Source organism: Hipposideros armiger, unplaced genomic scaffold (assembly GCF_001890085.2).
Source record: "Hipposideros armiger isolate ML-2016 unplaced genomic scaffold, ASM189008v1 scaffold_935, whole genome shotgun sequence".
Taxonomy (NCBI): Eukaryota; Metazoa; Chordata; class Mammalia; order Chiroptera; family Hipposideridae; genus Hipposideros; species Hipposideros armiger.
In genome coordinates, this window is record NW_017732285.1 from 346,275 (window position 1) to 363,241 (window position 16,967).

The following is a 16,967-nucleotide window of genomic DNA, read 5'->3' on the forward strand; positions in this document are numbered from 1 at the left end:
CAGCGTCTTAGCTATAGAGGGCAGTGTCACTGGCCCTCATATGTGGGATCTGAACCAGGGCCCTCTGGCGTCCCAAGCCAACTCTTAACCATCGCGCCACTCGGCAGGCCCTGTAATGCTATTTATATTAGTTGCAAAGGACAAGGGGAAAAGCATGATGGTACTTGTGATATGTGTGCATAAATTTTATGTGGTATATGAGATAAAGAAATGCAGCATTTTATGAGTTAAATTAGAATATTTTAAAACCTTATACTAAATTGATTTCTTTAATAATTATAGTTTTATTGTGTATTAAAATACTTATTTTTAATTTTTAGAAAACAGTGGATTTTACAGATAACATGATTTTCTTCATAAAAAGCAAAACATCTGATTTGTAGTTCCTCTCTCTCTTCCTTACTTCAACATCTATTGAGCAGCTATTATGCCAACCTTTGTGAAATTAGAGAAGAAAGCTCAGAGTTTCATAACAGACAAATATTAATAGGCAAATGACTCTAATATGATATGACAGCTGCTATAAGAATATCTAAAATATATTAAGTTCTTATATGTATCAGTCAATCTTCTCAGCATTTCATATGATTAATAATTTAACCCCATTGCAATCTTATGTAATAGGTACCACTACTGACTGCATTTTACAAATGAGGGAATTGAAATCGAAAGATTTCAGACATTAATGCCAAGGTCACACTTCTCATAAGCACAGAATTTGGGTTTGAATCGAGGCAGAATGGCTGTGTACTATTACTGCACTATAATGTCTGACATAAATACATGATAACATAGGATGTAAGCCCAGGATTCTATAGAAACGATTAAGTACATTTATTTTTCAAACATATCTGCTTGCACCACATTATTGAAGCTATTAGTTATTACACAGAAAGTTAGCAAATTGGTAAGGCTTGTCTTTTTGTGAAAATAAAAATTCCTCCCTAGTCGAGTTCAATATTTTAAGTACTTTATTTAAAAAATAGCAAAATTCTATGTGGTATGAAGTTTTCTTGGTTGCCTCTTAGGACATCTAATCCTTAGGTACAAACATGGAGAGCTTTTTAGAAAAGGTGAAGTAAGAATAGAAGCAAACTCACCAGCTGCAGGCGGAAAAGTCATGTTAGGTAGAAGTGAGAACAAAGGGAAAAGCTTTTCAAAAGCAAGAGCATTGTATATGTTGGTTAATTTCACATAGTTAGGGTTTAAATGTGTTTAATAACTGATGGTAGCTGACATTTATTTAGTGAGGGAGCTGTGAGGTTTTGCATAGGATTTGTGCAATCTAAAGGTCGCTGAATCAAGGTCTCAAAGCAAGCTGCATCGTAGTATCTGGAAAAGATCACAGGCTTTCTTCAAGTGTTTGTAATGTATCACTGCAATTTGGAGCACTTTGAATATTTTTAAACTGGTTAATTTTACGCAAACCAGTCCTTTGATGATTATAACCTTCACAGTCTTTTGTAATGAATCAGGGAGTAACCAAGAAAATGTTTCATGCCCCCACAGAATTTGACTGTTAGAGTTTAGCAAAGCATTTTTTTTTATTGTTGACCTTAGAGATGAGTTATGCTTTCCCCCAAAAAAACACAAGTAATCCTAATTTGTTGATATTTTATGTGATGACAACTATTTGTCAATCATGCGGTATATGCAGATATTTTTGAAAATAATAATACAGTTAATCATCCCATCAAAGGAAAGGTGACATTTTAACAGTGAACATAAAAGAAACCATTTTTAAAGGAAATTTGCTCGACGGAACATTTGATAACAGTTGTTTTTAAGTGCTTCCTCTGTCAAATCTATGTCAGGGTAATCACCTTTAAAAGCTCTTGAATCAGACTCTTTAAAGAAGTGTAGGAACAGAACTTTCTACTTTGTTTTAAAATATTTGAAAACTTCTGATTGGTTTATAAGATTGACCTCAGGATGAGAGAAATGCCTAGCAAAATTTTAACAAAAATACCTTTGCATAACTGGTGGATGAATTTGACAATGCTGTATCTTACTGATAGCTATAGACCATGATGTGCTTTTTCCCTTTAGAGTTTTGTATCTCTGCAAGAGACCATTTGCAGCTTTGGCCAGTTGATAAATACAAGCATAGATCTGACTTGTGAATCATTGAATTATAGTGTTAAAACAATATTTTTTGAAAACATAAGCATATTGAATCATCTTTTTTTTTTCACTGAAATATCATTTTAACACTATCCTAATTTTTCAGTGAGAACCAGCAAAAAATTGGGAGGCCATAAAATAACACTGCAGAATTGAGACTCCCTGAGTCTGCCACTGGCCAGTAGGCCAATCGTGGGCAAGTTGTTTTACTCTTCTAAGCCTTTGTTTTTTAAATTGCTAATATAGAGAATAACGGTAATTCCAGTAAGTATTACATAGATGTTATAGGTAAAGTGATGGCACATATTAAGTATTAAGTAAGTGTTAGTCATCACATCACCTCTTGGAAGAGTAAGCTTTGGCACAAAAAGCCAAAGCTATAACAAGTATACAGCAATTGCTGCATTACTTTAAGATAATGTATTTTTACGTCTGCTCCCTGGTAGGCTATTTGTTCACTGAGAGAAGGGGCTCTGTCACAGTCAACAATCCAGAAGCCAGGATGTTGCCTGGCACGAAGATCTTCAATAAATACTGCTAAATTGAATGTGGCTGAGGAATAAAACCTAACAAGAGAACATACGAGCTTTGCCTTTGTTTCCGCATTCTGGCTCCTGAATAACGCCAGGCTCCTCAGCGAGCCCACCAGATCCCACCTCGGGAAACCAAGAGGCCTGTGCAGGGTGCAGATTGAACTATGGAGTCAACAACAGGGTAAGACCCAGGCAGGATCCAAGAGGCTAACTTTCTTGGTGAATTCTTAGTTTCTCCACTTTATAGAAACTCACAGGGCCGGCCGAGTGGCGCAATGGTTGGGAGCTGGCTTGGGACGCCGGAGGGCCCCGGTTCGGATCCCACGTGTGGGGGCCGGTGACGCTGCCCTCCACAGCTAAGATGCTGAACGGCAGCTCAACCTGGAGCTGGGCAGCCGCGGGTCACCGGCGACGGCGTAGGCTGCAGCCCCTGTGGCAGTGGGTTGCCGTGGGCTGCCGTGTGTGGCCGGCGGCCGGCGTGAGCGGCCAGCGGCCGCGGTGGACGGCCGTCCAGAGGCCGGCGACTGGTCTGCCTCGCCCGGGAGGAGCGCGGTGATGGTGCCAACTTGGGCCGGTGGGGCGGCGTCCTCCACGACTAGACTGAGGAGCAGGACGACAGCAACTTGTCTGTTCCCCTTCCCCCAGTTCCCCAGCACTGTTCCCATCCCCCCAATTCTCCAAAAAAACTTAAAAAAAAAAAAAAAAAGAAACTCACAGCGATCAGTTCCTGGATCTTTTGGCTAAAGCTAAGTCAGAACAACACCATATGCTGGACTAGAGCCTGCTTAGTCCAGGGAGCAGCACACAGCCACCAAAGGCAGTCCAGGCCATGAACTCTCAGTGTCTGATTCATCACAAGAGACAAAATGTCAGCAACTCTGACTGTTGCCAAACCAGCTCTGAACAACTCACAGATGCATTAGTCATCCTATTCTATGTTTTACTGTACTGCGAGCACATTCTTTAAAAAAAAAAAAAGAAAACATATCAAAGCCTTAATATTTTCATTGGACTTGGGAATGACTCATCTCACTGCATTTATTTTAAATAGGCTTTAAACCACTGATGTATGTTGGGCTTTTTCATGTCACTTTTTGAGAGGGCATTATAAGTTTTCATTAAATGCACTGTATTATATATTTTCTGGCAATATTACAATCTTATTTTTCAATTTCAATAAAATAATTTTCCTGTTTCATAACCTTGAGGAAAAATACTCCACATGTGGTACTGTAAAACAGAGCGAGTTCATGCGTTTCCCAAATGCAAGCTATTTAATAGCCTCGATTTGGTAATTAGAGAGATTTATATTCCTCTCCTCATCTCCCACAATATTCCGAGCTGATCTGTCCAGTTGACTTAGAGACTGACTTAGAGGTCTGCACATTCATCATCTTTGACAATAAGCTGTTAGATGGGGTTAATGATTTAAGACTCATGTATGTTTGGGAATGGGAGAAAAAGGTTTAAAACTAATTTATAGGAATATAATCCACTGGTTATTTTCAGGTTTCATCAAAAAATATTTTAGAGGATGTCTCAATACTAATTGATTGCATTAAAGTGACAAAATGTAGTGTTCTTGCTTTACTAAGAAGAGAAGAAATTCATGCCTCTTCTTTTAGGTTCAGACTTTTAGTATAACCTGACAGTTTATCATTTATTAAGGAATTAATATAATCTTCAGTTATTCAGAAGATCAGTGTACTATGGATGTAGCTGATAATCCAAGTCAAATAATATCATCCATATCAATATGTTGTACAGTTTTTACTATCACATAGAACTATAGCGATGATGGTTACTCTTCTCAATATCTCTTAATATAGTTCAACTACAAAAATTAATCTATTTTTATCTCCTTCATGAACCACTGGGATATAAAACGGCTAATAATTCCATATTATATAAATAACATATAACATGTACCTTTTAAAAACTATGTATATAATATGAATTTTTAAAAATCTGGTTACTCTGGTTATTTCAATGTTTTTTGTTTTGTGTTTTAAATAAAGAAGGTTGATCTAAAACAAAATTACCAGAAGTGCCTAATACAACTTTAGCAAAATTATCCTATTGAATTATAGTGCTGTTGTCACACACTATTTGTAGAATTTTATATCAATATTTTAGCTAACACCGTACATTGTTTAATTGTAACCTAAATTAAATAAATTTCCCTTTATTTTACATGCTAATTCTATATTACATAGATATCAATATAAATATATATTTTTAAATATCTAGTTTGGAAATATTTTCAGAAAACAAACACATTAAATTAACTTTACTTCTAATCATACATGCATTTCCCAATATTTGTGACTAGCATTTAATTTATAAAAAATATTTTGGAGCCCTTGTCCTATTATTAATGATTATAAAGCTAGTATGCATACTAACATTACAATAATAATATTAAGAATATAAAATTTAATTTGCCATTAAACCAATTAAAATATATATATATACATAATATATATATATAATATATATATATATATACATAATATATATACATCATATATATATAATGATTAAAGTAATACTTTTGGGATTCACAGCCTTTCTGTGCACATACATTCAATCCATGTACTATGCTATAAGCTAAAGGCTCTGTGCAGTTTCTTTTCTTCTGCTCTCAGAGATACTGTGGGGAATAAAAACAGCACACGGAGAGACTGCAACATCAGGTAGGAAGGTCCCAGTCAATAAACAACTCCAAGCGTTTAAGGCAGGCATAGGAGAGGCAGCTTCTCTTAATAAAAACAGCTTTACTTCCAAACATTAGTGCTCCAGTTTTTCACATGAGAGAAAGTAAATGAGAGACGCACTTTCTGAGAACATTCAGTCATAGCACTCTGAGAGGCAGGAAAAGAAAAAACCGAAATCAAGAGAAAATGAACATAAATTTTAGGTCACTGCTAAATTAATATTTTCTCTATGATTTTCCTTTACCAATTACTTTCGCACTTCACATCTAAGTATTTGGGCGAAATGCTTTGAAAACCTTGCCTTTCCATTGATGCTCCATTAGCAGAAGTGAACTCCACTGTATCAGGGTCTAAGCTATTTTAATACAAGGAAGAGGTTGTGGGGCTCCTGTACCCCAAAATTAATCACTGTGATTTTATTCTTAAGTCACGTCTGAAACACTTTTCCCACAATGCCCCCTTGATTTCTGCTTCCTCAGAAGTCTAAAGCTCTGCGACATGTGAAGTTAGTATCTATGACACTTGTAGCTCTACCATTAGCTTTCCCTACAGAGTGTGAACCTAAAGACTTGTTCTTTATTCAACCCATATGAAATTGCCTCAGAGGACTAAATAGCACCCCCCCCCACACACACACACCCCTCTGATCTTGGGTCCCTGTTCATCTGCATGACATCATATTCTTTTACTGATGTCAATCATATATTATATATGGGGAGATAAATGTAAGAAATGACAAGTTGTATTTCTTTACTGACCCAGGAGCCAGATATTATGGATATTTTTTTCTTTTGGTATAGTCTCCTGGAATCCTAGTTTTTTTTATTACCCACATCAGATGTTGCTAAGAACGAATACTGAGATTCTGTTTTGCATATCTTGGCATTCCTCAAATTACTAAAATCTGTAGTCAATAAGCCTCTCAATTATTTCTTCTCTTTCCTGCATCTTCAACCCTTTACCTTTCCCCCAGCTCTTACCCCAACCAAATAAACATTTTGTCTCCTATCTGAAAAAGATAGGCGCCTTTCTCCTCTTCATCTTCGCAGCCAAAGCATTTGAAATGTAGTTTGCACAGTGTATTTCCATTTCTTCACATGTAAATCACTCTAGAAGGCACAGTAAATAATCCAGGACTGTCTAGTTTCAGCACTAAAAATCCCAAGACCCAGGAAAACCCTCAATCCTAGACAAACTGGGACAGTTGGTCACTCTCAATCCCTCCTCCTCCCATAATCTCCACCTCCAAACACTTCAAATGCTGATAGTTAAACCTTCTATCTTTAATTAATTCAATCCTATTTTCACAGTCTCCTAGTTCAAATCTCATCTCCCTCACCTATAGTACTAGCCTCCACAATGAGACGGATTCCCTTATCCTAGGATCAATCTTTCTATAAGGCAAATCTGATTATGTTACTCTCCAAGACAGTATAAAACTTCAATCAGATACTTCAGGATCCTGTCCTTGTCCATCTTATATTCTTTCCTGTCATTTCTTCCTTCCCCCTTAGCTCTATTCATACATATCATTGTTCGTAGATAGAATACACCATTGTAGCCTCACACCTCATGGCTTTGTACAAGCACTACCCTTTCCTGGAAGCCACCCTTCTTGAGAGTACCTGCCATATTCCATTTACACTCCAAATCTCAGCTCAAGCAAGCCATTCACACCCTTCCAAGCAGATGAGGGTTCTCCTTCTTGCTTTCCCCCTGTACCTTGTATATCCTTCCATTTTAACATACACCTCATTGCATTAAAATAATCTTTCTTTCTTCTTCTTTACCTAACTACACGTAAAAAGCAGCACTGTGAGTTTCCCTCTCATACCTGCTGCACCAGCAGAGTTTCAATAAATAATTGAATTCATGTTGAATGAAGCAACTGCATTATTTTTATAGTCCTTACATTTAGGAGGCAGGGTAGATAAGAGTACATTAACAGGATCTTGTAAATAGAAACTCACTACCATTCTTTTACCCTACCTGCCCTGCACAATTACTTTATGAGTTCTATCCGGTCCCTGAAGAGTAACTAAGAGTGTCTAGGCTTATTAAAACTCAGAAAAACTGTTAACGATATGCTTACTGTTCTTGCATCCCATACAGACAGGGACTTATCTGCAGAACCTGTGAGAAGAGTGTTGGAGTAAGGGAAAAACTCAATGCTGTTCACGGAGTCTGTATGTCCATACAAAGTACATCTGCATCTTTCACTGTGGAGAGAGTAAGAGTTAAAGTTTTAGGAGTTAGTGCCTAAGTGTTTCTTATGCTGTCTATACAATGATAATAAACATGCTTTAAATATCTAAGGCATAAAGTAGTTTTATAAATGGCAAAAATGCACAAGAACATTTTAAAAGAAAAGTTTCTATGACTACCTTTTATTTTAAGCACTTTATAAAGTTAGTAGCATAAAAAAGATTAAACTGAAATCACCCTTAATTTATAAAGTCATTTGGTAAAGCCATCTTTATATTATGTCATTAATTCCTTTTCATGAATGACTTTATCAGAATTGTTCCTACCTAATAAGAGAATATGCTAAGAAAACATTTCACTAATGCGTTAAGATTCCACAAGCTTCTTTAAGTTATTCTGTTTGTTTGTTTGTTTCTCTCAGTTTTGGGAGCGTATTAGAATCACCGGTGATAAGATAACATGCAGCCCACACATAGCCTCAAGCTCCAGACACTCCATCTCAATTGGTCTGAGACGGAGCCCGAGCATTAGTGTGAATTAACATCTCCTCTTGGTGATTATAATTTGCCTTTAGGGATGAGAATCTAAACCAGCGATTCTAAAAGCGTTTCAGCCAGACCAGCAGCATCAGCATCACTTGGGAACACATCAAAATGTAAATTCTTAAGACTTATCCTAGGATGAAGGAAACGTGCAGAGTGAGGGGAGCGAGTTGGACAAAGCGGAAACCACATCAAACAAGGCAGTGGGAAGAAGAGGGAGACACCCCAATCTATGGATAAAAGGCCAGGGCCCCAGAGACGCTGGGCTGATACCCACCGAGGGTCGGCCCACTCCACGCTTGGAGTGCACCTACTCTCACTAATAAACTTTGCTCCCTGCCCTTCACCTAACTCGAGTCTCTTGACTGAATTCCTTCTTTCAAGAAGACAAGAACCAAGGGAAAAATCATTGTTCCTGGTGACATAACAGATGAGCCAACGTAAGTACATTGCTGATAACCAGTTAGTTAAGCTCTGATCAGTATAGCACTTTTTGTCTGAATTATTGATAATTTTAGTTAGGTAATTTCTTATGCACTGTACGTTCTTCCGTGGAATTTGATTTACATTCATGTGTTCTTCAATTTTTGCAATTCTTCATAAGTTCTGGCTCCTTTTTATTATGATTTATCTTTGTATGGGGACAGCTATTTGCTAAAGATTGGTTGCAAAAGGAGAGAAACTGAAACTAGGTTCTAATTTCTAACCATATTTGTTGTCTTCTGCAGAGTCATCTCACCAACTGTGTTACTGACTTGATCCCTGAAGTAGTCTCTCCTTCATTTTTGTGTTTTTAAAGTTTGGAAGCAGCTTGTTGTAAAACCCCTTGAGCCACTGGCTCTGTAATAGCTGTAAATGCCCCTGACTCCCTTACCACCCTCCACCTGCCTCACATCTGGCAAGCTTCTTTATCTTCTTACCTAACAATAAAGTCCTGTTAGGATTTATGCTTTTAACCATGATATAGTAACCAGTATCGTACTTCTCCTCCTACCATAAACAACGATATATATATATATATATATATATATATATATATATATACACACAAATTACATAAGGCTACCGTTTTCTGGCATTGAGCTAAACACAGTGCAGTGTGGTAATCCTTGGGTGAAGGGAAAACTCAACATGAGCTCGGACTGCCTTGTCTTTTGGCTTGGAAGCACTGCCCTGCTATCGGCTGCAGTGGTGGAACCCCAGCAGACTAAAGTCTCACTGAGCCAAGGGATGGTGAGAATTTGGGCCCCTGGTATGCCTGGAATTTGCAGTGCAGCAAGCGTCCCTGAGAAAAGCAAGCTGCACTGGGAATGGCAGCATTTACATGGAGACTCACTCTGAATGGTTGGTTAAGGTCTAGACGGCATTTCTACAGAATACGATTCCATAAGACCCAGAAGAGGTTTCCTGCTCTGCGACTGAGAGCTGAATGGCGATACCAGAGACCAGGCATGCGGTAAGGTATCGGACTTTAATCCCACCCAGGGTGGAGAGAATGCACTGAGTACCTCAGACTTTCAGCTGAGGCTGAAGAAAGGCCCCACCGTAGGAGTAAGGGTCAAGTTTATGAATTAAGTTCAAAACCAAAGTAAACTTGTCTTATCAAAGAATAAAACAAAGTCTAGCGGGCAAAAATAATTTGCCTATAATTAAACTGCTAAAACAGAATTCGTTACCTTTTATAGAAAGTCCACCTAATACAGACTCCCTACAATTTGCCCTCAACAATATCCACCATATAATTTTTTAAATAATTACTACACGTTAAGAGGTAGAAAATGTGAGCTGTGTGTGCATGTGTGCATGTGCGCATTTATATCAGTGAATAATTGAATATCTATAGTGATCCTATTCCTTCATCAAATACGTTTCCCATTCATGCCCGGGTCAAATTGCATCCATCTTCTCAGATGGACAGAGAACCTTTCATATTTGGAATAGTTATTCCATTAACATATATTCTGCTTTCTAAAGACATGCAATGCATAGCTGATGGAAGGTGTTTTATATTTAATTAAAAGGAAATATAAAGAAAAGGAAAAATGTAGGTACAAATCCACTAAAGATTTAACAAAAACAAGTAAAAGAAAATAAAAGCAGTAAAGATAATTCCATTAAAGAAAGAAAGATATATGTGAACAGCATCAAGAAAATATTAAAGTATGGTTAATATTTCTAGCCTCCTGTGAGCTATTATTCAAATATAGTTCCACCTGTGGCAAAATTAAGCATTACTATTTGTAAGTAATTGATTAATGGGGACTTGTATAAGGCTGTATTTATTAAACAGACTAAACCTGAATAGGATTTTTATTATTTTTTAATTGAAGCATTTCAACCTATAAAGAATTATGCTCTTACCTTAAAAAAAGTTTTTACATACAGAGTGTGCCAGTAAACTAAAAAAGTCTCCTATGTACAAAATTTGATAGTATTTTTAAAGCAAATGCAACAGTATTATATCTGTTTCATCACAATGAAAATCTAGATAATACAAATACACAGCAAATGCATAATTTAGTAATATGTGTCCTTACATATTTTATGCACCATTGGTAAAATACAGTGCACATTCACAATTTATATTCAGGCTTTGTCTGTTGTCATGAAAACCCAATTCAATTATTTGGGAGTATATTCATTTATGGTGGTAGAGTAGAGGGAGCAATTTCTCAGTGATAGATTAAAACTCACATCACTTCCCAAATGAAAAGGAAAAGATGAGACTTCGTATAGCTTAAAGGAAGAAAGAACTGCCCAAGGGGAAAGAAATCTGCTCAGGAGTCAGGGGCTTAAGGCGTGGGGCATTCCAGGCAGACAAGCTGCAAGAGCAGGCTTGTGGGAGATTAATTAGCTGCCAGAGAAGAAAGTCCCATTCAGAATTCCTTTGCAAGGTGAAAATGGACTAAAGTGATGGAGCATGACAGCACCATAAGGAATGGAAATGATTTGTACATTTCCATCAAAAACATGAACACTGAAGCCTAATGCAATTTTCTCTCTGTTGCCCTGTCTGCTGTTTTCCTATCATTTTTTTGTAGGGAGTAGTTCATAAGCAATAGCTCTTTCTTAACTCATCTCTTGCTTTTCCTTTATTTCTCTTTGTCTCCTCCATTGTCTTTCCTTGCCCCCCTTGATTTAATTTATTATTCTAGAAACTGAATGATGGATATGTCTCCGAACTTTCAATTTGCTGTAAAACAAAGCTATCTATTCCTCTAGAGCAGCTACATTTTCATTTAAAATGTATTTCCCATACATATGTTAACGCAAAGAGGACACCGTTTTAACACACACTTTTTCTTTGTGAGGCATTCAGTTTTATGAATTTTTATTGATTGATTGATTGATTGATTGATTGATTGGTGTATTTGTTTTAATACTATTAATATTGGACATAAAATTGTACTTTAAAAACTTCAGGCTTGTATGACTTTACAGATCAACAAAATGAGGTAAATGGAATTCTGGAACACTTACAAAAAGGCGGCAGCAGCAAGATTTTAAAAAATAAATATGAAGAAAGCGGCCAAAAATATTTATCCTTGTTTTGAAAAACCAAATTGCAATTCATTATCTTATTAACCCTTAGTAAGACCCGGATTTTAAATAGTATTTATATAATTTATATAGTCAACATACAATGATAAAATTTATTCTGGGGTTTATCTGAAATTAAAAATAAACAAAAATTCTTTATGAAATACCTAACTCTAAGAAACTAACATAAACAAATGAAACCAACTTAAATCCTTACACTGCTCATAACATCCAAGTTCAGTAAGGGATCCTTCCCATCTCTTGGTTTTTTTTCAAAGTGTATATACAGGCTATTTTCAAAACTCACTAGAATTTTCATCTCAGCAGGCAAAGTACTCAAGTGACGGCCACATTATGACTTCAAAATCTATTAAAATGTTAATAATAAAAGTCTTTTGTTTAACATTACCACAAATAATATAAAATCCTTCAACATGCAATTTCTTTTCTTTCTTTCTTTCTTTTTTTGGTGGGGACCATGGAATTCAGTTGAACATTAAGTGGAGGAAGTGATATTTAAATGACACCTACCAGGGAGTCAGCCACAAGTGTTATCTTTAAATTCACCATAATCTATTACGAAATAAGAATCTAGGATGTGGTCTGTCTACCTAGGAAAGATCATGAATAGGTCACAGCTCCTGGACAAGTGAAGTTCTTGGCCAAAACCCTTGATAATAAACATACAGTCTGAGCATTACCCCCAAATGGTCAGAAAACTCTGCATATGTAAAGAGCGGATTCCTGGAAACCTCAAATACCTGGAGTGCAGTCAAGACGATGGGAATAAAAGCAAAAGGTAAGTAAATAAAATAACTGCACCAGAGCTGAGGACTCATTCAGCGCACTTTCAAGCCTTCACTCATTAAATAGTCCACTGAATTGTTTTTGTGAAGGGTGTGGGCGCAGGGAGGGGTTAAGAGGCTGGAGTAGTGCACGCTGATAATGGTCAAAAAAAGTGAAAACTTAGCAGTAAATGGCAGTAAACTGGGAAATGGAAAAACTAAAAAGACCAAATACTGGAATGGTAATTTTTTAATAAAAGCAAAGAAAATCACTCTTTATATGTCAACAGCCCCTATTAACATTGTAGTTTAAGCTGGCATCTATGGATTGCTTACTGTTCTAAGTAATTTACATATATTAACGACACCGTGATAACAACGCAGTGGCCTTCATTATTCCCAGATTCTGTATGTGTGAATTGCCTACTTGCTAATGTTTATTTATAACCCCCACATCCATGCTTTTGCAGGCATTCTCAGATGTAGGCATGCACAGGAGGGCAGAAAATTAGAATCACATGATGCACATAGTCCCTGCTGAGGTCAAGCTAGGTGAAGCTCTGCGTTCCTATTTCAAGTCTCATACTATAATCAGTGTCCTTTCTGCAGTCTATTCATTGCCACATTTTTCACATTTGCATGCTTTTTGAGGTGATTTTGGTCATTTTGCTGTTTAAAATGGCCCTCAAGTGTAGTATTATCTAGTGTTCCTAAGAGCAAGAGGGTATGAAGTGACATAGACAAAATAAGTATGTTGGATGAGCTTTGTTCATGCACGAGCTATGGTTCCGTTGGCTGTGAGTTCAAGGTTAATGAATCAACAATATATATTAAATAAGTTGTCTTTAAACAGAAGCACACACAAAAGAAGTTTATATACTGATCGGTTGATGAACCAGCTTGCAGAAAACTAACCCTGTGTTTGTCTTAGGAGCAATGATTTTGTATTCACCAATTCAGTGTTTGTGGTGACTTTAGAAAACATAACTACTTTAAATAACAAGAACTAACTGCACTTATCAGTTTCCCCAATTTACAGACAAGAAAACCAAAAGGGGCAGAATCTAGGTAACTGGTTCCGTTTTGTACAGATAGTTAGTGATGGAGGCCATTTTTTTCCCCCCAGTTTGCCTAAGATTATGTACTTTTAACTACTATCTACATTATCTTCCTCACTGCACAGCATAATACATGCAATGCCAACTCAGGACCTTGGGTCATCAGCCATTAATGAAATTATGCTCTGCAGGCAGACAAACGTACCACACAGAGATTTTCTTTAAGAAATAGTTACTATTTGAAATATTTCAGTTGCTTGAGTTGAAACATTCATTACTTAGAAAATTAATTTCTATCAGCCTATCCTCCCACAGTGCCAGAGAGATCAACTTTTATGAATTAGAAACATTTTTAAATGTAGGCAAAATGAATGTTATCAGGTTTGACATAGTGATATACTGTAGTTAATTTGTACTAGTTTACAAGACAATGGTACACCTGTCTCTCCAATTCCACCTTTAGTGACTTCACCTGGGTAATTTGAAATTTGTCGTGGTGGGAGTATTTAGACTAAGAAACTGGCAAATGCTGCACATCGGGCTGTTATTTTTCTGAGAGTGGGTTTACAAGCACTTCACCGCCTGATCCTGACATTCTTAGTTTAGCTGTTATTTATTTACCTCTCACATTTAAGATTTCCTTAAAAATCACGTTTATCATCTGAACACCTCTTGCATATATTGACTAGACTTTTCTTTGCATTCCCTATTATATTTGTTTTGTTTATTTCTTTATTTTTAAATCCAGCACATTGATACAGAGGCTCATAAGAGTAAGAATGAATGTGAGGATAAATATAAGTGCCTCAGTCTTAAGAATGCAATAGCAAACTATTTCTTAAATAATACCCTAACTCTTCCTTAACATTCAGAGCATAGGTGCATTACCTGTCATCCAAATGTTCTGGATAATTTTGTACCTACTAAACAGATTTAAAATGTTATTTCCCTGACTATTATTATAGAGAACAGGAAGGGCTAGAAGTGAAATGTCACATTGTTAAGTTGACTCACATGGTCTGGTTTTCTGAAGTTAATAAACTAACTAACATGGTTACTTATAATTTAGAATAGGTGTGTTATGATGTGAAACGATGAAAGACAATCCTTCATTTGCCTGAACCTTAGACCCAAGTAAGAAAGAGTGAAATCGCATGGGGTTCAAACGTGCAGTGCTGATGTTTTATGTTCTGCAGTCAGATGAGTTTTTAAGAGAACTTTTGAGTCTAAAAATTCTGATTTAAAACTATCAAGGAACCATTTAATTCCTTGGTTTTAACATACAAAGAAGGTCAACATGGTTGTTTTGAAACATCTTTCTTGAAAATAAAGCTTTAAGCAAAATAGGAAATATATTAATTTTAAAGATAATTATAATCAACTTTACTGTTGACTGTAAATTGATCAATAGATGTAATATTAAGTACTTTAAACCCCCCAAAAAACTTCTGAAATCTCCTATTCAATGTTATTTCTACAAAATATTTTAATACAATATGTTCACATGTTAGCCACATTGACACATTTAAATCTTATAGCTCTTTTCCTTTCCATGTCAACCCCCTGAAAGAGATTTTAGTCAGAAAGAAGGTATCAGGAGTGGGAAAATGACAACAGCAAGAACTCTGGCCCCAGCAACTTACCTCTAGGAGAGTAGGGAGCCCAGCACATAGCAGAAAGGAGAGAAAGCAGAGCTGGAATGAGGGGGGAAATCCTTAGGTTATCCAGGGACTGGGTTGCTGGGAACAAAAGATTTCAATCTGGGTGTTCACATTCAGAGCTTTCATTCAAAGGTCAGTGTCTTCTGACCACAAAGAGGTGGAAAACTGACTGGACCCATGACACCCATGTGCCACAGCATCCCACTTGTTTGCTTCACAGCACCGAGCACTAGGCGAAATGAGCTGGATTTGTTCTGTTTGTGTGCCCTCTCCCGCCCATCAACCCCGCCTAGAGCTCCACGCTCCGTGAGGACACCACCACTTCCCAACACTACACCCTCCATCCAATATCTTTTCCCTTTGGACTTCATGTTAAAATACTGAATATGTTGTTTAAAAAAAACCTTACAGAGCTCTATGTGGATTTCAATTACCTTAACGAAAAAAAGAATTGCATGATTAGCATGAATGATCCAAGATTTTTTTTTTTTAATTTTCTCATCTAAAAGTAGAATCTTGTTAGCCTAAACTTCTGATCTTAATTCACAGGCTTACGCTTAACAATGAAATCTTCTTAAAAGCATTAAATTGATAAATCCCATGTCATGGTCCTTGATGGTATCAATCTGCAGTCCCGTTTTGCACTGTGTTACTTTAAAATGTCAGTAAAGAAACCAGCATTTTAAAGGTTGTTTTAAGTGAGAATAGAAACATTGGTAAATAAAATGTTGGAAAACATTTTAAGCCTATCTGGGGACCTTCAGTTTTGCTACAGCATATCTACAATGATCTGTGTGACTTTATTTATCCTGTTGTTGTTGCCATCATCTGCCGAGAGTGGCCTGATGCAAAGCAGTGAAATGAAAAGTTTATATTTGGAATCTTAGTTCCCCATGGTCTCTCTCATTCTACTATGTATATCAAACCCTTCTGAGTTGGAAAATAAAAAAAAAAAAAAAAAAGTTTTATATTAATACTTCAGGTAGTGTCATTTTCAACATCTAAAGACAAATGGTTTGGAACTGTGTACACTCTTACTTGTCTGTCCCTGGTGTGCCTTACTATTTCCTTCTCTTTTTACTCTTTAATTTATAACAACTGAAAGCAAGGATAAAAGATAGGGATCATTGGCAGAGGTTACGAGAAACTCTAGAAGGAATACAATTAAACCTAGCTTGAACTTCCTAAGTCTGGATACAGTTCTTTATGAATGTCCTCCTTAGAAATGGAAGTGCTGGAAATGGTACATGCAATTTAAATACGTATCATTTTTCTCAATCAGTCCAACTTCCCTGTTTACCTAAAGGAAGCCCTCCTTTGTTCCAATCCCCAGAGATTTCTACCTACCATACAAGAATATAAAATATATAGACCTATTTTTTGATGGAAGACAAAAAAGAAAGGGCAAATAGCTCGGGAATAGCTTTGGCAGGAGATCTTCCTCATTACTTTCCCCTCTAGCATTTTAACGGAGAGATTCAATAGCTTTATACCTGTCTTTATTCAATTAGTTCTTTATCCTGAGTGCAGGAACCAGACAATCCAGATTTCCTTGACATTCTTGATTTTTTATAATTGTATTATTTTTGATAAATATAGTACATCAAATATAGTGTCTCAAATATGATTTGATTTCTGTGTCTCTGAAATAGTTACATGAACGATGCACAAATCAGACTAAACTCTTTGTCAGAATTTAGCCATTAGGTATTTGCTTTAAAACTGTATTTGGGAATGAATTTCTTTAGCACCATTGTGCCTGGTGATACCTATGTGTGAAGCTAGTCCTCTATGACAGTACA

At 36.5% G+C, this 16,967-nt stretch overlaps 1 protein-coding gene across 1 annotated transcript in view; it reads right to left on the minus strand.

Moving 5' to 3' along the window:
• LOC109375348 (sperm-associated antigen 16 protein-like) overlaps nucleotides 1-16,967 on the minus strand; it is a 194,170-nt gene that overhangs the window by 90,475 nt on the left and 86,728 nt on the right. The window contains 1 exon segment of the mRNA XM_019630702.1: nucleotides 7,467-7,593. Coding sequence (XP_019486247.1) covers nucleotides 7,467-7,593 — 127 coding nt within the window.